The following is a 23,162-nucleotide window of genomic DNA, read 5'->3' as shown; positions in this document are numbered from 1 at the left end:
ACCCAGAAATATTACCTCGGGTTAAGAACTTTGCTTCAGGATGAGAGCAGAAATCGTGCCGCAGCAGCAGCGGGAGGCCCCATTAGCTAAAGTGGTGCTTCAGGTTAAGAACGCACCTCCGGAACAAATTAAGTACTTAACCCGAAGTACCACTGAATATATATTATAGATCACATTCCCATTTATGCATTGCCTCTTTTTTCAGATTGTGTTTTCTACAGAGCAATTACATTTGTTGTGAGACATACAGTGGTACCTCGGGTTAAGAACTTAATTCGTTCTGGAGGTCCGTTCTTAACCTGAAACTGTTCTTAACCTGAAGCACCACTTTAGCTAATGGGGCCTTCCGCTGCTGCTGTGCCACCGCCACACGATTTCTGTTCTCATCCTGAAGCAAAGTTCTTAACCCAAGGTACTATTTCTGGGTTAGTAGAGTCTATAACCTGAAGCGTATGTAACCCAAGGTACCACTGTAGTATCTATAAGGTTGGGGAAGAAAAGAGGGGGGTAGGGGGTAGAGTGGTAAAACTTATGTTCTTTTAGTGTATGTGTGGGGTTTTGTGTCAGCATCACTTGGGTAGGTTCTCTTTCTATTCGCTTGTTATATTTCCTTGGTAGTGAGAGAGGTTGGGGGTCTAGGGCATGGTTGGTTGTCTTTAGTTGGCTGCAGTGAGATTGGGGAGGGAGTCAAGTTAGCCATATTGATTTGTATGCTGTGGGTGGATTCTTGTTGTCTTGTTGGGCTGTGTATGCGATAAAAGGGGAGCCATATCGGAGTGAAGGTGTCCTCTTCTATTTGTTCCCATTCCAGCTTCAGTCTATTGGTTAGCTTTTCCAGTAAGGTTGTTTCACACACAATTTGATACCAGTGGTCCATGTTTACTCCTGACAAGTCTCTCCATTGTCTAGCTAGGATGCTTCTGGCTGCTGAGAGGAGCTGGGTTAAGAGCTCTTTATTCTGCGAGTGGGAATTATTATCTTGATGGTTTTCGGATGAACATTATTGAGATATATCATTGCAGCTTATCCATGAACTCTACACTATGAATTTTCATAAGACTGACATGAATTTGTTAAAGAAGTAATTATGAAAACGGAAAGCATTAGACCTCTGTAACTTCAACACTTTCAAGGAAGAAATATTGTTAATGCTCGTCTATAGAAACGCACTCCTATTCGAGGAGCAACTACTATTAACCTCTAAGGATATAAAAGGTCCAATTATGAAAATATATCTACTTTTCTTAATTTAAATTACTCATCATATAATTGTATATACAGAAGTGGGAATGTGATCTATAATATATTTATTTCTAAATGGAAATGGATATGGAAGAATTAAACCCATCAGACTAGTCAAGCAGCAGTGTGCAGCAAGGTCAATTCCATTGCTAAGATCATAAACAAAAAGGTGAGCAGAGGGATGGCCTTTTGTAAAATCTTGCAGTCTCCCACAAAAGCCCATCCCCCCTTCTTCTGAACTAAAAAAAGTTTACTTTTTAGCTCAGCCCTATTAAAAAATCCCCACCTACTCCCGACGAAATACAGATCCTTCCAAGCAGCCTGTGCAGATGGTTTTTTGTAATACATCACAAAAGAAACATGACTCAGCATTACACAGAAACTGGCCCTTCATTTGCATATTTATTTATATAATACTTAAAGCAGCTTAAAAATGAACAGCTCAAGTGTGTTTCTATGCAGACACGAAACGAACTAAGTACGTATCTGTTATTCCGTTTTAGATCCAAGGTAAAACTTTTCCTTTTACAAAGAACAGGGATACAGGGAGATTCTTGCCCCCTTCAGTTTTTTTACTAATGTACAGTGGTACCTCGGGTTAAGTACTTAATTCGTTCCGGAGGTCCGCTCTTAACCTGAAACTGTTCTTAACCTGAAGCACCACTTTAGCTAATGGGGCCTCCTGCTGCCACCGCACCGCCAGAGCACGATTTCTGTTCTCATCCTGAAGCAAAGTTCTTAACCCAAGGTACTATTTCTGGGTTAGTAGAGTCTGTAACCTGAAGCGTCTGTAACCTGAAGCGTCTGTAACCCAAGGTACCACTGTATTCAGCAGCGTAGCTAGCCGCTCGGGTGCCTGGGGCGGCGCATGCGTCCTGCTGCCAGGGGCGGGGCAAGCTGCCCATGGGGGCGGGGTGAGCCAAGGCAGGGCACGCTGAGGCAGTGGGCCGACGCAAGCCCCATGCTGCTCAAAAAAGCAGCGCGGAGCTTGCAGGCAGTCCGCCCACCGCCTCCCCCTCAGGAGAGACACGTGGCTCAGGCACGCTGCGTGTGGTGCCCAGTGCCCTCCGCCTCACCTAGCTTCCAGTGGCGTAGGAAGGGGGGTGCTGGAGTTATTTTTTCAAAAAAGTGTCATGAGCCCAAGTCTTTTATTAAAAAACCCCCAACACATATTTTTGCCATTTTGTCACCACCACCCCAGTAATGACCCCGGGGCGGTCCATAACCACTGCACCCCCCCTTCCTATGCCACTGAATGTATTACCATGACAACAATGAACCGACATACGTTGCAGCTGCTGCACTTACTTCACAAAATGTTAACTAGCCTTCTTGTTCAGGTTTCTGCTCACTAAACAAAACTCTCTTGGCTGAGTAAATAATTCCAAATATTCCCAGCTCTTTAGCAGGAAATTTCAACTAACTTCAACGTAGTTTTAAGTAAAATAATGTTTTTAGCAAATAGGGAAATGCCAGGAAATCTAACCGGCTTTGTTCACATGCCACATTAAGCCATACTTAAAAAGCAATCTGTGGTTTAAAGTGAACATGCATCATACTAGTGCATGCTACTTGGAAAGCCCTTATTCCATTCCTTCCCCACTCATTCCAGGAATTAAGCCGGAATCTGGCGTGTCATGTAATCCAAACGCAGGCGTGCAAACCAGGTCATTGTGTGATGCAGCAAGGAACCTCAAGGTCACTGGCTAGCTCGTTATTCTCTACTTGAAACTCTTAGCTCTTCCAAAACAGTAACATTAGACAAGCAATCATGTTCCTCTAAGGCACTCTCACCAAGTTTGTTTCTGCCCATAACTTCTGCTGAATTTAGACCGTGATGGTCAAATTGTGTACTGCACGCAAAGAGCAAAAGCAAACAATATTTATTATTTATTTTAATAAAACATTATATAGTGGTACCTCGGGTTAAGTACTCAATTCGTTCTGGAGGTCTGTACCTAACCTGAAACTGCTCTTAACCTGAAGCACCACTTTAGCTAATGGGGCCTCCTGCTGCTGCCGCGCTGCCGGAGCACGATTTCTGTTTTCATCCTGAAGCGCTATTTCTGGGTTAGCGGAGTCTGTAACCTGAAGCATATGTAACCCGAAGCGTATGTAACCCGAGGTACCACTGTACTTCTTTATATAATAATTAAAAAATCTCTAGGTAGCTTATACAGAAAAAACAATAAAAATACAACAATGCTATTCAGATCAATTTCCTTTTAAATAAATAAAAACTATGGGGGTAAAACGACATAGCAAACAATGCAAAACTATGTATCAAAATAAAACTGCACCAAGACCAGGAGTGTTGTACTACATATCCCATCATCCTTGATCACTGGATGGGATCTATAGTCTTCTGCAGGACCGCAGGTTTCCCAACCCTGACCAAGGTGCAACTAGATGTAAGGAAAGGAACAGATTGGCAGAGCATTTCAAACTACAGGAAGCCAGCACAAGTTACAGTACACTGGGGTTAAATTATGCCAGCATAATCTAGCCCTATCCCTAAACTCTGTTCAGCAACAGGGCTACAGCCAACTGAGCTGACCTGAGCCTGGCAGGGGGGAAACAAGCCTTTAAAATAGGGCCGCTAGATTATGTGACTGAGCTGAACACAGAGTAGTGGCAAGTGTCCCACTGTCCCATCCCACCAGACCCCTGGAACACCCTGGTCTTGGCTGAACTGGTTTCAGCTAAGCCAGCTAAACCCAAGCCCAAGCTCTGCGTACACAGAGAGCGCTTTCTCCAATCACCTCCAATTGAGGTAGTTCTACAGATGTTGCAGCACTGTGCCACTCTCCTTCGCCATACTTAACTTGTTTATGAATGAAATAGTTAAAAATGGGAATCAGTACAGTAGTAACTTTGTCACTTCTATATACCAATACATAAGTACATCAGTATATCACTCAGCACATAGGTTTCCAGACTCTTTTTTCTAAAGATGGTGAGAATTTTTTATATTTTATTTTTTTGTGGGGAAGACCTGTGGGAACACTAATTGTTGAGAGAGGAATAGAGAATACCCTTTGCATAGATAGTAGTTGCCTCTTGCTGCGTGAAGGTATAAACAACTGCAAACTGCTATTTACAAAAGATGACCCCTGAACATTTCGAAGCCTACATGTGTATAGAGCCTAACAGTGTATAAAATACATTTTAAAGCATAATTATTCTATCTAGCGTGGCACAGAACTTCAAAGAACCACAGATCTCTCTGTAAACTCTGCCCTTAATAAACGTGAGAGTACAAACAAGTGTTATATTACACAGAATATGTGCTGAAGGCAGAATTTTTTCCCTACCTGTTCTATTTACAATGAGCTAGCGCATAGAAGACATTTCTAACTATCTTTTTAAAAGTCATTTAAATTATTTCCCTCTTCATGCAGCAAAATACACATCTAGAGTCTAACTCCTCTTGTTACAAAATGTTTAAAAATAATAATTTCAGAGCCTGAATTGATTTAAGCATCGCAGACAGAACTGTTCATGCTACGTTTTGTCTTCCACACACATTATATGAAGGAGGACATGATTTTCTTTAAAGCTCACAAAAAAGGATTTGACAGCTGTTCACAGTGTAAATAATAAGCATCCTGCATATTTTCAGACCGAGCTGTTACAGAGGACTTTTGCAATTGCTCTGTCAAACTGAACTTCTTTAAAAACCCAAATATGTGCACCTTTCAAAGGCACGTTACACATATGAGAACTGCAAAAAAACTGTTATATTTTCCCCCTTTTCGACAAAACATACAGAAAACTCCAGACCACTGTAATACTGTAATGCTTCTTTAACTTTGGCACAGTGATCCCAAACATAGACAGGATTTATTTTCAATTATTCATGGTCTGCAGCTATTTCCCACCTCCATATGGGAACCTTTAGAAACATTTGTTTGTTTTTCTTGGGCCACTAAGGATGTAGATACGTATAGACAAGACAATCTAACACTGTAATAAAAACTAGTAATATCTGTGGACTTACCTACAATGTAACAATATAATAAATATCAGCATGAATTCATGAATTTTAAAGGAAAACTTATTAAGCATTATCTTATACAAATATCATATAACATACTTTACAGTACTGTAAAGTATATTGTAAGACGTTTTTACAATCGTTGCCTCACACCCACCCAGCCTTGCCCTGCCTGAGTATTTAACCTCTCTGTGACTACAGCCTCTGTCTCTGACCCACAGTTTCTGCTTGATGACAGCAATTTATATAAAAGCTTCTGAAGTGAGGAGAACGTAAGCACTTCACCTGTTGGCTATTCCAGCATAACCAAAGTAGCCCAGAAGCTATAGCAACCGTAAGCTGAAAATACATGAAGATGGTTTTGTTTTGTTTTTGCTTTAATGGCGGAGTAACTGATAAACTGAATCATTTTATTGACAGGTGTGCTTATAAAAAAAAAATAGCCTTCCCTGTTAGAGGCAAATGCAACAAAATGCAAAGTTGCATACTGTCATAGTATAAGCAAGTAACTAGAGATTGCATGTGCACCGTCCTTTCAGAAATGTTGTTTTTGGAAATAAAGAATTCTCAGTATCTACAACACCCAAAATGCATTTCTAGAATATCAAATAAACTGTCATTGGTAAATGTAATGCAAAGTCAATGCAACTCACATTTCAAGCCCCATCCCCAACAGCTGGATGTTTTAGGTGTCCTCTATAAGGTATGGTTGGAGATGGTTTTACCACACATATCTGAAAATGCCTGAGCTGATCATCATACAAAGAAACACAATGGGACAATAACATAATTCGGCCAAATCCATTGCTGCGATGCAGGATTGTCTCTTAGTAACAGAGATCCATTTGCTTTTGGAAAGGATTAATCCTTATTCCTTAATATGAACCCCCTGAAACAATGTTAACATATATTCTTTCAGAACAATTACACAGGCCTAGGCCAAAATGAAACAGACAGCCTTTATTTAGAACACACCATTTCCAGAGCCAGTCATAGATCCAAGCAGTAAGGTAAAGGTAAAGGACCCCTGGACCGTTAAGTCCAGTCAAAGGCGACTATGGGTTTGGGCGCTCATGTCCCTTTCAGGCCAAGGGAGCCGGTGTTTGTCCGTAGACAGCTTTCCAGGTCATGTGGCCAGCATGACTAAACTGCTACTGGTGCAACGGAACACCATGACGGAAACCAGAGTGCTCAGAAATGCCGTTTACCTTCCCAACGCAGCGGTATCTATTTATCTACTCTCACTGGTGTGCTTTCGAACTGCTAGGTTGGCAGGAGCTGGGACAGAGAAACGGGAGCTCACCCTGATTTGAACCGCTAACCTTCTGATCAGCAAGCCCAAGCGGCTCAGTGGTTTAGACCACAGCACCACCCACGATCCAAGCACTATTTAGCTTCCAAGGAGTCAATGTACGATGAGAGCTAAGAATTAGGAACCAAGACGTTTTTCCCTCAACTGTAATCTCTGCCACAGACTCACTGAGTGGCATCACTGAGTGGTCATGTCTCAGGCTTCCACTGATAACATGATACACCAGTATTGGCCTACCTTCCAGTACTGCTGTTAGGACTGCCGAGATAATATATGGGAAACACAAAAAGATATATACATACAGTGGTACCTCTGGTTACGTACTTAATTCGTTCTGGAGGTCTGTTCTTAACCTGAAACTGTTCTTAACCTAAAGCATCACTTTAGCTAAGGGGCCTCCTGCTGCTGCTGTGCCGCCGGAGCATGATTTCTGTTCTCATCCTGAAGCAAAGTTCTTAACCTGAGGTAATATTTCTGGGTTAGCGGAGTCTGTAACCTGAAACGTATGTAACCTGAAGCGTATGTAACCCGAGGTACCACTGTATGTATGTATTATGATGATCTTTCTTAAAAACTTACACTGATGTGTTATTTTTAAAAGACCATCACGCACAAAATTAACCCTCACAGCCTCAGGCCATTTTCACAACTGCATTTTAAAATCAACTCTCAGCCTCACTGCGTTGTTTGTGGAACATAGATCTGTAGAATTGGGAGGGACCATGAGGATCATCTAGTGCAGTGTACCCATTTGAATGCTATTCATACAATTTACGGTATTTTTATTTTTTTTTAAAAAAGAGTTGTATTTAATACAAAGTGTGTTCTGGCCAACGTGGGAATTACATCTGAACTGCAGCTGCCAGGAAAAAACCACAACCAAATTCACAGCCTCTGGTGAAAATTAGCCTGACTCAGCACCCCTCAAGAATTATCATCATCAATTTGCCTGTACCATTGACTTGGCGAAGCATCTTTATCAGCTTTAAGGTGCTGTTCTCTGTGTATGTGTGTCTTTCTCATGCACGACCCTCGATTTCGGCGCGCGGCGGAGGAGCCAAGTTGCCAGGCCAGCTCCTCCCTCGCCCTTGCACCTAACTTGAGCTGCCGCCACCTGTGCGCGCGCGCCCCCCCCCAAAGAAAGGGAGGGCGCCCCCCAACGCTCGCCGCGCGAAGAGGCGGCCGGAGTGACCCGCTGCTCTTGCTGTTTATCTGTGTCACTGTGTCAGGCGCCACCTGCTTGGGCTTACCTGAAGTGCCTGTACTGGGAGCGGTGGGCGCGCGCCGCCAGCACGCGCCAGATGCTGCTGCTGCTGCTGCAGCTGCTGCTGTCCGCGGTGGCGACCTGTGCGCCGCTGCAGAGCTTGCTACGGCGGCCACTTTCCCCGGGGCCGTCGCCGCTGCTGCTCTTCCACTCGTGCCAGAGGTCTCCGGACCAAGTCTCCGTGGCGCACGCCAAAGCGGCGGGAGAAGGCGGCTGCGGCTCCGCTTCTCGACCGGGGCTGCTGCTGCTGCTAGCGGCGGTGTCTCTGCTGTTGTGGCACCTCCGCCGGCTGTATCTCATGGTGTGAGGGGAGACTCCGCATGGCGGGCTCCCGCTTCCCCCTCAGCGCCGGCCCAGCCTCGAGACTGGCGGGAAAAGCGGCTCGGCAAAGGCGCGAAAGCGGCCGGGAGCCTCCAGAGGAGGGAGACGCAGACTGAGGGCGCCTGGGTAGCTGCTGCTAGCGCGGGCTTCTCTCGGGGCATGAAGTTGCGAGCGCGCCGGCTCCAGCAAGGGCTCCCTAGGCGGGAAGTTGCTGCCCCGGGGGCAAGAGCGGGGCATCCTCCCCAGCAGCGCCTCATCCGCGCCCGCTCTCAGCCGAGAGGGGGAGCGAGTCGCTGGGGTGCCGCTCGGCGGCTTCCGGCGCCCCTCAGACCATCGGGGGAGCCCTGCTCGCGCTCCCTCGCCGGCGTCTCCAGTGAGAGTAGGAAGCGTGTGCTTCCCGATTTAGTAGGGCGGGGAGCAGGGGAGGTCCCTGCTGCTGCTGTTGGAGAGAGACAAATAAACCAGGCTCTTTAGCAAAAGGAGAGCGGGAGTCGCCGGTGAGCAGCAGCAGCTCCGAGCCAAGCTGCGAAATGGGTCAGGGAGGTGGAATGGGACTCTCGGATCGCCGCCTCCCGTCCTCGCACCCAGCCTTCCTCCCCCACTTTCGGAAAAAGTGGGTGGGCTTAGATTTTTGGAGGGGGGGTAGGGAAAGAGAGAGAGAGAGAGAGAGAGAAAGCTGGGGGGGGGGGGAGAGGAAAAAGCGGTCCCTCCTCTTGTTTTTGCACAAGTGCAGGAAATGTTCCACTGACCTACATATTTTAGCAAACATTATACGTGACCTGCCCCCACCCCCACCCGAGTCTGGGAGGAAGAGGAGGAGACATGGGAGGACCTAAAAGGAAAAAAGAATTTGACCCTTAGTGTGAGATCGGAGGGAAGGTAGGTTGTCGTTTCTATAACAAACTAGAACTTGCGCGTGTGTGTAGCATATATCTCCGTCTCTCTATATAGTTAAATAGACTGACTGCACGACGCGAATATTGAGGATCAGATAAGTATACTGGCCATTGCATAAAGCATTCTTAATCCTGGCCGTGTGCTGCACAGTACGGTGCTTTCTCACTTCTGCTGTTTGGGTGCTCGGCAACCAGCCACTGCCACCTGATGCCATAACATCTGTTTCAGGAGATTGCTTAAATGTGTTTAGATATCTGAAGTTAACACTTGCTGAAAGACTGTATAAGCTTTTTTTCATGAAAGCCTATGAATGGCTAGTACAACCCTGGACACACCTGAACCGGCTAATGCAGGTTAAATGAAACATACTTGGATGTCAAGTATGCCTGTGTGGATGCTTCTGTTTTAGATTTTGAATGTTCATGCATTAAAAAAAAAAATCAAAGGATTCCCAAACTCATATTTCAAATTTGTGGTGTCTAAGTTTTGATTGACTTATATTTTAATAAGTCCCTGTGCATCAATTCTCTAACGTAAGTGACCAAAACCTCAAGCTGCACTATATCTAATTTTAGATGGCAAATATCCCCCCTAAGCACACAAGCAATAAGTGTGCTTCTTTTTCCTTATGGGAAAAGATTTGTTCGTTGTAGATTGCATCAAGTCTTAGTCATGCTCAAACCATCAATGGACTTAAGTCCAATGAGTCTATTCTCAGCATGACCCACTGGATTCAGTGCTGGCATCACACCCATTCAGTATTGCAGGATTTGATCTTTGACTTCCAGTCCTGAAGGTCCGTTGACCAAGTTTTGATAAGTGCTGGCGTCAGGCCTTCCAATATTGGACAGTAAGATATTTAGCTATTAAGGGAGCTTGAATGAGACATGATGTAACCTCCCTCACATAGATAGTTATATGGGTTGTCTTCAATGGACCTAAGCTAGTCATAGAGCCATTAGTTTCTATAGGGATAGACTGAGTAAAAGTTAGTTGAGATTCAACTCAAGTCTTGTCAGTGGAAACCCTGCACAGGGAGTTCCATTTGTGCAATGGGGCTTTCCCCTTTCTCTCCGCTTGCACCCCACAAATTGGTTCAGAGCAGTGGTTGGGAGAAGCCCCAGAACAGCGCATAGACGGAGGCGTGGAAAGTTCCATCTGAGAAGCTTGCCTTGACGGAACAATCAACATAGCTCAACACAATTCCACCCTGTGTCTTCAAATTAAGTTAAGAGATGAAAATCTGAAGCCTAAATAAAAATTAATATAATTCTGCCCTATATTTCACCACAATAGAACTATAATAGGACAAGTCCTAGTATATGAGATAAGAGTTCCACCAGGTGTAGCATCTATCCAGCTGGAGGTGTTATCTCCAAGCCCATGGATTAGTGTGAACTATAAATTAGTAGGCAGACTGATGTTTACCCATATCACCTGTAGCCACAAACCCAGTTCAGTTCTGATTGTTCTTATTTTTATTAGATGCTTGACAAACATACAGGCAGTCAATGAAATGTCATGGTCTGGTCTACAGGCGATCGTAGTCCCAGCTGAGGATGTCAGGACCAGGGGCAGGATGGCGGGGTGGGAGCAGGAACAAGAGTCCAGAAGCCAAGGTCCCTGGATCAGAAAGCAGGAAGCCAAACGCAGCAAGGCAGGAAACGTACTTCTGTGGCAAAGAGCTGAAGGGAAATGCTGACCTTATATCCCTTCCCGGCTCTTGCCACCAGGTGCAGTGAGTTACCAAGCGGCCTCACCTGTGCAGCCGCACCTTGCCTCTCCAGAACAAACTTAGGAAGGCCCCAGTCCTGCAAAGCCTTACTGGTCACAGGGCCTGGCTCCTGCATGCACTCCTGACATGAAAGGAAATCTGGACATGCAAACAGGTGGCACTTATGGTGTGGTGTTCATTTTGCAATTACTCTGAACAGCAGGCTGTTGTTAACATATCTGCAGCTATAATACCATTGCCACCATATACATGGCTCCACGGGGAAGGGCATAGTGGCAAACTAGACCAGGTCCATGTCCAGCAGGGATTTATTCCAATGGGACTTTCTCCCAAGTAAGTGTGTATAGGATTACTGACACAATTCAAGAAGCCATTTGTTCAGAAATGGAGCCTCCTTTTCGAAACATGCCTCAACTGAAGTTAATGGATGGGGTGTTGCTGTTTATTCCAGTAGGAGCCATGACAAGGCAGAAAACGACTTGGTGCTACTCAAAGCATAAGGTTATATGATGCCACACTCCCAAACCTATTTTGTGGGGCAAATAGGGCAGTTGATATATTTATCACCTGCATTATTGTGTCCAACACTCCTTTTGGAAACTAATATATGATACAAATAAATTTAGTAGAAGCTGTATCATTTTAGGCTTACAACCTAAGTGGGTGGGTTGTTTTGTACACATTGTTTAGTTAATGATGTTTAATTATTTCTTTCACCAGTTCAAAAGTTGCTGTTCACCACTGTGAAGTGTTTTTTTTTTAACCCTTGCTTTTAGAATGCTGACTGTAATCAGAATCAGATTAAACCCACAAAACACAAACACAAATCTCCTTTCTTCATTTGGCTGTGGCTCAACTTTTTTTTTCCTTTATTGGAAATTACAAACAATGATTAAATTATCCTTTGGCACACTAAAATAAATGCCTGAGGGTATAAAGCATGAGGTTAAACAGGAGTGGAATAAAACTTTTTGTGTGGTGCCTGATGAAATTTTCCATGTGTTGCACAACAAATAAAATGTAATTTATTCCTATTGTGTCAAGTTTGGTCGCAAAAGTGTATGGAGTACTATTCACAGGCAAAACTAGCCAGATCCAGAGGCAAAAATGGGCAGATCAACAGATAACAGAGTAAACCAAACCCACTAGGATAAAAGAGTTTGGATTTGTCTGATTTTTGGCTTTCCTGACTTAGCCAAAGCTACACTGGCATAAATCGTTCACCCCAACTGAACTGGAGATATGCTTGGGGCGTAAGCCCCTCACCCCAGCTCTGCCGGGACTCAGCTGGAAGTTAAGCTGTATTCCTAAACCTGGGCCTGTGTATGAACACAGATGCACAGATGATATAGTGACTTGGGATCTGAGCTGGCACAGCTCATCACAACAGCAAACAGCTACACAACCAGGGTTTTCTCTACCAGGATAGCACTGTAGACAAATGAGACCAATCTGACAGAACCTGAGATGTCTAGGTAATTTGCTGGGCTAGAGACAAACAAAAGCTCAAATGCCTTTTCAGCTTTGCTAAGTCTGTTTTGCAAGCACAAAAAGCACTAGTGAGGCTGTCAAAAACAAGACACAGATTTGCCTCCAGGGAGATGAGTTATGTTGAGGCAGCCTACTTTATGAAGGCCAGTGGAGTTACCAGTTAAAAAAATAAGAAGGTGTCTTTTTGGGGGTTTTTTAATGTTAGAGGAGCAAGCATTTTCTCCCTTTAAGCTTGAGATAATGTGTTTTTAACACGATCATCTTGCTCATTGTCTCCCAGTTAATTAATCAGAAAATCAATTACAAGCTAAAAAGGGGATTCTGTTATAATAATGACATTATAACACATCTTTTACCTTACGTTTAGCAACATGATATAAATACACAAAAGGTGCCATGTTATTATTAGCTTTTCTGAAATCAGAGATCAAGCACTCCATTATCAGTGGGAAGAACCTATATTAGAACCAATCTTTTTTCTTTTCCAAAGTTGGCCGGTACAGAAGATGCTCTTTGTTGCATGCTGAACACAGCCTAGGGCACCCTGCCATTCAAATCAAGAACAAGTTAACCTACCTAACTGGTAATTCTAGTCTCATTTGGGGAGATCAAATACTCATAATGAAAGAGTCTCTGCATTGTTGTCCCTGCCTTCTAGAATAAGGCTTCACATACTTGACAATATAAAGCTGCACTTGTGAAATGCCACACCTTTGTTTAACTTGGGCTCCCCCCAGACTGCTTGTGTTTTGTGGGAGGGATTCAGTCGCATACTGGAAATATAGGTTTACGCAATTCATGTGGATTAAAGAGCTTTGTTGCCAAAATAAAAAATAAAATAAAAATCCACATTTTAAGGAAACAGCAATACAAAAGCTTCTTGGAGTTCAGAAAGTGATGGAGGGCACTAGGGGGCATTCATGCGTGCTAGGGACTTTCTTGCTGAAAGTTCAGTCTTTTAAGCCATTATGCTATTTTAGATATCATATACTAGGGTTTATGATTTTCCTTTCTCCCCAATTCAGAGATATAAAATCTGAAAGAGCGGAACTTTGTCTTCCCTGTTCAACAGTTGGATGGTAGGGAGGAGGTGGCAGAATATTTTTGACTGATTTATCCCCCCAATAGATAAAAGGAATACTTTGTGTAGCAACTCACATATCGCTGAATCAGCACAATCCAACCTGCTTAAAACAAGATAATCATTCCATCCCAGTAACCAGTTGTGCTTGCTGTGGGATGGCATGGCTGTAACAATGCATTTAAGTTGCCATGGAACACTTACCATTGGGAGGCTCTTATCTAGATAAAGGTAAAGAACTACTGGACGGTTAAGTTCAGTCAAACGTGACTGTGGGGTGTGGCACTCATCTTGCTTTTTAGGCTGAGGGAGCCGGCGTTTGTCCATAGACAGCTTTCTGGGTCATGTTGCCAGCCTGACTAAACTGCTTCTGGTGCAACGGAACACCGTGACGGAAACCAGAGCGCACAGGAACGCCATTTACCTTCCTGCCACACCTATTTATCTACTTGCACTGGTATGCTTTCAAACTGCTAGGTGGGCAGAAACTGGAACAGAGCAACTGGAAGCTCACCCCGCCGTGCGGATTAGAACTGCCGACCTTACAATCGGCAAGCCCAAGAAGCTCAATGGGTTTAGATCACAGCGCCACCCATCATGGGTGACTAACTTGTAGCCCTTCATACGTTGGATTTCAACTACCATAAGTCCCAGCCAGTGGTCAGGGATAATGGCAGTTGCAGTCAGCAATGTCTGGAGGCGCACAGATGATCCACCACTTTTCTAGAGCCTCTCCATAAGTAACACTAATATATATATATATATATATATTTCACACCACTTATATACCACCTGATTTCAATTTAAATCTAAATGTTACAATATGTACATTGAGCCCCTTCTTTAGTGGGCAAATCAGTTAACATAACCTTCTGCGCTGCACTCAAAAAACCTTACATAGAGAGAAGATTCAGCTGTGGCGGGACGACGACTACCCTGTTTTCTAGCTCTGTAAAGATCAGTGGAAGTGCTTTCCCCTTGAATTCAGCCTTGGCTCCTTTGTGAATTTGTAACTCTTAATTATGGCGTGTAGAACAAAGCATTTGTTAAGTAAATTAATATGAAACAGCCCTGCTCTTACAGGCATCAAGAGATTCACAGTATACATTTTGGTTTTTAGTTTTTCATAGGACAAGGGATCTATCTTCCCCGATATTGCCACTTGACATTCAAGGCTTGAATGGCCCAAACAATCATCCAGATCTATGTATAGCAAGTGTTCTTGTTCAATTGCTTTTTAAACAAAAGGACATCTCAAGCACTTGAACTGCAGGGTACAGTGTGTTTTCAGCACAGAACTGTTGTGTGTTCTGATTCTTGAATGATACACTACAGGAGGAGGAAGAAGGCAGGTGCAGCTCACACTGCCATGTTCCTGTTCATGCTCGAGTTCGTGCAAATGTTTAACCACAAACGGGACAGAAGTGTACAAAATATTCACTAGATTTTGAAATCTGGCAAATGTCCAAGGCTTGCTTGTTGAGAGAAAGCTTCACTGGAGGAGAGGGCCCAAACTGTCTATGATGCAAGGAGCATGCATGTTTCTGAGTACGTAAAAAAGCAACAGTGCAAAAGCCTTAGAACCGTGGGATGGGATTGAAAAATAAACGTTTCGTTGGTTTTTTTCTCCCTGCCAGTGCTCCTGACCCCACTTTCTGAAGCTGCTATTACCATTTCAAAGGAAGCTCCATTGAAATCTACATTTGTCAGGTGCTGAGCATAATGTAGGCTCGCCATCTCTTTGTTCCTGGAAGAGATGCTGTGTCTTCAACAGGTAACAAAAGACGGGAACTTCAAACAGGTGGTGCAATGAGGATCTCTACCCATTGTGAATTCCCCTAAATCTTATTCAGCTTTGATCAGACACTGCACCACACAGTAGCAGGTCTTCCTGCAGATTAGGTAAGGTCTCAGAATGAGGTTTTTTTCTTTAAGATGCAAAGAAGACTGTGAAGAAAAGACACGCTGAGCTGAAGTTTTATTCCAATGAATGCATGCTTAGATTAGGGGTAGTGAACTTTTTTCAGCCAGAGGGCTGCATGCAAGAGACAAAAGCGGGCAGAACATTGCACTGGACATTGCACATTCTGCTGATGGGATGTGGGTTTGCATTGTAAAAATAGCTCTTTTTGCTGGGGATTGGACTAGATTAACCTCGGGGTCCCTTGCAGCTCTACAATTCTATGATTATCGTGTCTAGATGTGTCATTAAATGTGTCTTGGCATTGAAGTTTTCATGTATGTGCAGACAGCATCAGCAAGAAGGATACAGTGGTACCTCGGGTTACATACGCTTCAGGTTACAGACTCCACTAACCCTGAAATATTACCTTGGGTTAAGAACTTTGCTTCAGTATGAGAACAGAAATCGTGCAGCAGCGGCGCGGCGGCAGCAGGAGGCCCCATTAGCTAAAGTGGTGCTTCAGGTTAAGAACAGTTTCAGGTTAAGAACGGACCTCCAGAATGAATTAAGTTCTTAACCCAAGGTACCACTGTATTTATGAAGGACACAGCAGGCATGGAGAGGCAATTTAACCATTTCCTCCCATGCTACAGTCCTAAGAACTATTGCTCTTCTGAGATCAATTCCTAATTTGCTTTGGAGAGAGCCCCCCCCCTGTTAATATTTGGATTTCCTACCAATGCAAATAGCAATTTCAAAGGGCTGGTTTTCATAAGGACCACAACAGGTGTGGAAAGGGTTGAACTCTCCATCTGCTGTGGCCCTGATTATTATCAATTGATGCTATTTGCATTTAAAACAACAGCAGCACACCAGCACACTGGATGCAAATATACATTTAACACCACATCTAGCTTGCCCTTAGAAATGCTTGTAAGGAAAAAGAAAAAGAAAACCTTTTGGAGCAGCACTATAATCTCCATCTGTTACTGCTATTCAGAGACTGTACATAAGATGAGTTATTTCCACTATGCTAACACATATATCTGTCTGACCAGCAGCTTAATTTTAGCATGTATTCTGTAAAAGTGTTCCATTTATCTTTTTATTTATTTGATATAAAAATTCTGTCAATGCTCTACTTCTGCCTGTGTCTCCATCTGTTCATGAAGATCCACAAATACCATTTGGACACAATTTCAGATGCAATGTTCAGAACTGGACTCTATCAGTACTTGACATCCTGATCTGATGTATATTGTTTCAGTCTGAATCACTAGCGGGAACAAGCAGGCACAACAGGTCAATCAGTAAAACGGACAGTTGGCCCACCTGTATCTTCTCAAAAACTAGCAACTATTTAGTAAACTAGGAACAATTAAAAGAGCATGTATGCACAACGGCAGCATCAACCTCAGAACATCTGTGGGTCCTTGTGTTTTGGTTCAGGCTAAGACTAATAATGGCAATTGAACTGATTTTCAGGGTCAGCTCAGCCTCTACAGCTCCCTGTTCCATTAGCAAACTCTTGTCTGTTTCCTGCATTATACAGTAACAAGTATACACTTGAAAGGGAAGTGTACACCCAAAAAAGCATACTAAGGGATTCTTACAGCTATGGAAAACAGAAGAGTAGATCACAATATACAGAACAGCAACACAACAGAAGTCTGCCAAAACAGCAAAAACATAACAAAAAGGACTTACTGTTGATAAGTGTTCACCTTAGAAAAAATCCCATTGTGTGGGAATCCTTAAAATCACAGAGTTTACAAAATGTGGTTGCCAATTCCACACACTTAACAAACAAAGCATAAGTCTTTGGAGATCTCTGGGGCACAAGCTACGTGAATGAATCTTCCCTGAATAGGAGTTCCAAGTTTGCAAGTAGTTGCTTCCCATTGCTTTCCTTCATCCCATAGAGTACAGATGACATTGAACTTGGATTGTCATAAGACCATAAGAAAAGCCCTGCCCAATCAGGACAAAGGTCCACCTGATCTAGCATCCTGTTCTCACAGTGATGCCTAGGGGATATTTGCAAGCAGGACCTGAAGGCAATAGTATTTTCTTCACTTGTGACTTCCAGCAACTGGCACACAGAGTGTTTCTGGCACTGGGGGTAGAACATAGCCATTGATAACCCTATCCTACATGAATTTGTATAATCCTCTTGTCAGAGTTGTACTGTGCTGAAGCCTTCTGTATTGTGTCACAGCATATAAAGATAAATCTGCAGGCAGATTTCAGTGTAATAGTTTTGGACGCATGGCACATCTCTATTAGGTATTTGGCATTAAAATATTATTATTATTATTATTATTATTATTATTATTATTATTATTATTAATTTGTATACCAACCTATACCCGCAGGTCTCAGGGCAGTTCACAGGATAAAATCACAATATAAAAACACAAAATACATAATCAAAATAAAAACAAAAGCAACCCAATAACGCACACCCCCAAATATATTTTGAAGGGGCATTGGATGACATCAGCTGTTTCAGAATAATGATGGGGTAAATGGTGTTCTCCCTCCACCTCCCCATAGCTCCTTTCCTGTTTCTTTCAGCTGTTGATATTTCTAGAGCACATTGCCAGAATGTGGTACTAAGGCTATGAAGATTATCTTTGATGACAAGACAAGTGATAGAGCAACTATTCTAGTGCTTGTTGGCTATTCTGAAAGCTCAGTAAATAACTTTAGGCTTCATCTACTTTGTCAGCCTACTTTGTCAGATGTGTGAAGTGCTGTCCTCAATTGGCAGGGGTATGTGTGTGTGTGTAAGGGGGTGGGGAAACCTAATGTCACATTTCCTCCTGGGCAACCAGTCATGGACAGAGCCAGAGGCAAATGTGAACAGGACAACAAATGTAAATCTGACCCTTATATAATAGGCTAGTTTCTGCAAAAACACCACTCTCCAACCTCCATCCAGACAAGCAAGAGGTATTATCAGAGCTTTAGGAGACTTTTCTCCAAGGCAAATATGATCAAGGAGGGTGTGAAGAAGGGCCAGTGAGGGATGTGGCTGAGGAGAGTTTATGGCCACATAGACAGGAGCCTGCCTGATATCAATGGGCAGTGTAAGTGTTGCCACACCAAAGGATAAATTTCTTGCAAAGTTCAAACGTGGCACTTCTAAAAATGCCGATTCTACAGATTTAAGTAGTCCAGACGGCACATATAATGTGAGGCAATCCTTCAAGTAAACTGACAAAGAGGTCAGAGGGCGATGAGATGCAGAAAACTACAGCCATGGTGTTTATGTAATTAACGGCTGTCATTCACAACAAACACTTGTGCTGGTATTGCAGACATCCTAACATGATAAGCCGTTGAGTAAGTATAGTATGGTAAATTCATGGTGTCCGTTCATTCCACAAGTGATAGCACTGGACTTCTTGGTATATTGCAATTCAGTGGTTTCATGGTGTTTTCGGCAATTCCCCTGCTCATTTGAGCAGCAGACTGGGGAAGTGTAAGGCTGGCGTGGGTGCCGCACTCCGTTTTCACAAAAGTTCTTTGATCGTGGTGATTTCTTGGCATTTTGGCACCTTCCCAGCCCTCTCCCCTCTGAAAACATCAGTAAATGTTTTTTGATGCCAAAGTGTGAGTCAGTGTCAAATTAATTTGTAATTGCACACTCTACAATGCAGAGAAAGAGGCAGAACAATTAGTCACCTCCTTTTCTGTCAAAAACAACTGAATATGTAGTGAAAGAAGTCCATTAAAAAATGTAGGCATTGCAGCTTACAGAGTCTGATGCAGCTTGCCCTAACCCTACCCTCACGGTGCCCTTTTCACGTTTCATTTCTGCTACCACCAAAATTCCTTCCTTTGAAATGCTTGTTCCTAATGCCAAACAACTCCAGTGAGTCAGGTCATGAAGGAGACAGATCACTGTTATTAGGAACATGTTTATTTATAACAAGCAGTGAGACAACAAGATGTGACAAGCTGCACTTTACCGAAGGTCTAATGTATTGCCTTGGGTGAGTTACGAGGCACAGGATGGAGCGCAGAGGCCTTTCATTTCCTTGCCGCCACCCCAAAAATGAAGGAAGCTTTCAGGAAAGGTGTTGCCATTAACATCTGCTGCTGTGATTGGCTGTAAACAATATTAGAACAAGTTTGTTCCTCCTTGTGATGTCAGGAATAGCACAGTACTGGAATCTAAGGAAATGGAAGCACAGGCAAAAGGTAAAGGACCCCTGGATGGTTAAGTCCAGTCAAAGGCGACTATGGGGTTGCGGCGCTCATCTCACTTCAGGTCGAGGGAACTGCTGTTTGTCCACAGACAGTTTTCTGGGTCATGTGGCCAGCATGACTAAACCGCTACTGGTGCACGGAGGACCGTGACGAGTGCCAGAGCGCACAGAAACGCTGTTTACCTTCCCGCTGCAACGGTACCTATTTATCTACGTGCACTGGCATGCTTTCAAACTGCTAGGTGGGCAGGAGCTGGTATAGAGCAATGGGAGCGAGGATTCGAACCGCCAACCTTCCGATCAGCAAGCCCAAGAGGCTCAGTGGTTTAGACCACAGCGCCACCCGCGTCCCAAAACGGAAGCATAGGGACCTGTCTTACACTGAGTCACACCATTGATCCATATAACTCTGTAGGGTTTTTTGAAGTCCCACCCCATCAAGTTGTGTATAAATTTTATAAAATTATTATTATTATTATTATTATTACACTGACTGGCAGCAGCTCTCCAGATTTTCTGGCTGGGGACATTCCCAACCCTACCCTGCTGGGGATTGAACCCAACCCTTCCCCTTGCAAAACAGATGTTCTGTCACTAAGGGCCATGTGACATTTTGGTGGATCCACCCTTCACATTTAAAAAACCAAATATTTTATGTAAGTACGCTATTTACAATCAATCTGACTGCAATGCACACACACGTGCACACACACACACACACACACACAGAGTAAAAACAAACACTAAGTTTCTGCTACATAGCTGGACAAGACACACAGATCTCAGTCTGACAGCCACATGCCACATTTTTAGGTATATGGTAAATGTCACAGGTCTACACTGAAAACGTTTCAGGTAACACGCAGCCAACATGGAACTGGAAACATGTATAATACAGGTGTACTTATCAGAGAGGCCCAAGGGATATATATATAATGGGCTCTCACCATTCACCTTTCCATAGCCATGGGAGCACTAAGGGATTGAAGTCACAGGCCAGGCTGCCCAGCCCCATCCTCAGCAGCTACACATTGAGCATTAAGAAGAAAAGGATGCTATGTGTGCAGGGCAATCGGGGTTTGTTTTTTGCAATAAATTATGGTTTGGTTTCCAGAAGTATGGAGAGCTGCACAATGAACCTTTCTCTCTAATGCAGGGTCGTATCGGGGGCATGGCCAGCGGCACATCAGAATCAGGGATGTGGCCAGCGCACATGACCATACTCTTCTCTCGCGCACTCAGTGAATGCACAAAGAGCTGAGCTGTGTATGAGCTCCTCTATCAGGTGCATCAGCTCCTTGTTGAGTATATATTGTTGAGTATATACTCAGTGGCAACACAGGTTTGCCTTATCATCATCACCACCACCATCATGGTGTAATGTGTGAAATGGCATTAAGCAGAACATATCCATTGTCGCCCACCAACAAGGAGCGTGTGAAAGTGTATTGGACTTAGTCAGCATTCATAGGACCATGAAAAGCAAAGGCACGCATTCTAACATTATGAGGGGCACATCACAGCAGTTTGTTCCAAGAAGATCTCAGAAAAGCCTTTGCTAATTTGCCTGTGTTGATTGTCGTATAGGCATGCAGGGTTTAATTTGTTTATTACCTATTTGCAGCTGCCCTTAGAACAACAATGACAACCTGAAAAGGCCCTATTAAGTTCAACAACAATCTGGAAAACCATACCACTTACTTTCTATTCCTCCTCATCGCAATGTCTTTGTTTCTATTCCGTACAATTCATTTTTCTGACTTTGTTAAAAAAAAAACCAAAAACTGATGGGGTTTCTTCAGCATGTAGGCACACTTTTATTAGTTTATGATTTAGTTTTTTTAAAAAATTATGTCTTGCATTGAGTTTTCATTGGGTTCTGGTTGCCCCAGATTCCTCCCAATTACTTCCCTCCTTAGATGTCCCACAACATTCATTCCTCTCCAGATCCTCTTCAATTAATTATCCCCACACACCCACACACAAAAACAACAACCCAGTGTTCTTTTCCTCACTCACACCAGGATTGTATTTCCTCATACTTTAGCCCTACAGCCAAATATTTAGCTAGTTCTTTGAATACATTCGTGATTTCCTATCTCTGTAATTTTCTCTGGGCTCTTTCCTTAGCCCATTTTCTTTTTCTTCTTGGATTTGACTTCGGGCCATTTCCCCCCTTCCCCTCATTCCTCTGGTCGGTTCCCTCTCCCAAACCCCAAGTCCAGTTTCCAAAAATTCCTCCCCTTCTTTGACCTGTAACTTCCCCAAGCCCCTGTTTTACTGGGCCTTTGCTTCTCCTACTTTTCAAGTCCTGTGCTCTCTTGGATAAGAGGAATTTGGTCAATGGCAGCCAGAGGCCCTTAAGCCCAGAGCAGTCCTAAATTCTTCTGCTACTCCTTTCTTATGTCAGCCAATCGTTAACAGAAACTTCAGTGCCACTGCCACAAATGTTATTACCTAAGGCTGTTATAATATATATTTGCATTACTTCCGGGTTTCAATCCAGAGATACCCAAGCAAGAAAGGACACCGTAACAAAGCCAGCCACATGATTAGTGATAAAATATAGATGCACAATAGTAACTGCATCCGGATCCAGAGTTAAATAGCCATTTGCAATGGAGCCAAGGGATCAGTCTTATGAGTCACAATGTGTCTTGTTTGCTCTCCCAAGATGGCACCCTGCTCTGAGATGTTTCAGAAATTAGTAGCAAATGCTTGCAATAGTGTTTCTATATAATTAGTATGATTTACAAATTCACTGTTGTTTTGGGAATCTGCTTGGATTTAATCTATGATGAAAATGAAGACAGGATGTATGAAACTGTTCAGATTCTGACTCTAGGCCAACTCTGCCTTCTACCAGTCTTTTGTTCAGACCAGTTTTGGAAATAAGATAAATGTGTGCACATGATGCCTACATCCTGTGCTCTTTTAAAACAAAGTGTTGCCCTGGATCTATTTAGTGCTTTACTTGATATATTTATATAAATAACTAACTCCGGGCTCAGGGGAACAGCTGGAAAGGCTGAAATAGTCTTAATCTGTATAGTCTTTAAAAGGCCAGTACAGAAAGAATTAAGTTTGTAAAATCCAGGAATGATTTGATTACACCCAAAATTATTTGGGAAACGGTTTAACCCCTTGTCACTCTGACTAATGCCAGCTGCTGGACACAAGGAAAGCAGTTCTTAAGTACTTGAAATAAAGGATGCAGCTGAAATGACATGATGCCAGTATTGCAGCCAAGTTGCAGCAGTGAAGAAATCAAATGCATTCAATCTGATGAGATGCGTAAAAAAAGCTTATATCCACAGCTAACATTAGCTATTAGTAGGTGGAATGTTTCAAATGTAAACCCTACCCCCATTGGTTTTAATTTATCTACGTTTTGGTTTGTTTATAAGCTGCTTTGGGTGGCTTTGGGGAAGATAAAGTGACTAACAAATTTAAATAATAATAATAATAAATAATAGCCTCAGTGGAATCAGGATTGCACTTTAATATTTTGGAGCACATCCTGTACATTGAGCATTTATCCTAATTTATTTGCAGGGATATTGGCTACTAAATGAGCATTCAGTCTTAACTTATTCAAAGAATACTTTCTCTGTTGTTAGTATATTTCACCTTGAGACAACAAGGTCCAGAGTGTGGCCCAGGCATCCCCAACCTTTGGCCCTCCAGATGTTTTGGACTACA

General features: G+C 43.2%; 1 protein-coding gene and 1 long non-coding RNA gene across 4 annotated transcripts in view; one reads left to right on the top strand and one right to left on the bottom strand.

Annotated features, from left to right (window-relative positions):
• NPAS2 (neuronal PAS domain protein 2) overlaps window positions 1–23,162 on the bottom strand; it is a 99,375-nt gene that overhangs the window by 48,551 nt on the left and 27,662 nt on the right. For 2 of the 3 annotated variants that reach the window (XM_081002989.1, XM_081002990.1), the window contains exon 1: window positions 7,802–8,395. The exons of the other annotated variant lie outside the window; for it this stretch is intronic. In XM_081002989.1, coding sequence (XP_080859115.1) covers window positions 7,802–8,115 — 314 coding nt within the window. In that variant the 5' untranslated portion in view covers window positions 8,116–8,395. Of the gene's footprint in view, window positions 1–7,801; window positions 8,396–23,162 lie in introns of those variants that run through there. 3 annotated transcript variants of the gene reach the window in all.
• Window positions 8,616–23,162, top strand: part of LOC308475889 — a 32,212-nt gene continuing 17,665 nt past the window's right edge. Inside the window, exon 1 of the long non-coding RNA XR_013985485.1 lies at window positions 8,616–9,015. This is a non-coding gene — a long non-coding RNA (uncharacterized lncRNA). The remainder of the gene's footprint in view (window positions 9,016–23,162) is intronic.

This window comes from Podarcis pityusensis (assembly GCF_964106645.2).
Source record: "Podarcis pityusensis genome assembly, chromosome: 4".
Lineage (NCBI taxonomy): Eukaryota > Metazoa > Chordata > Lepidosauria > Squamata > Lacertidae > Podarcis > Podarcis pityusensis.
Note: the sequence above shows the minus strand (reverse complement) of the source record. Positions and strands in the feature narration are given on the sequence as shown.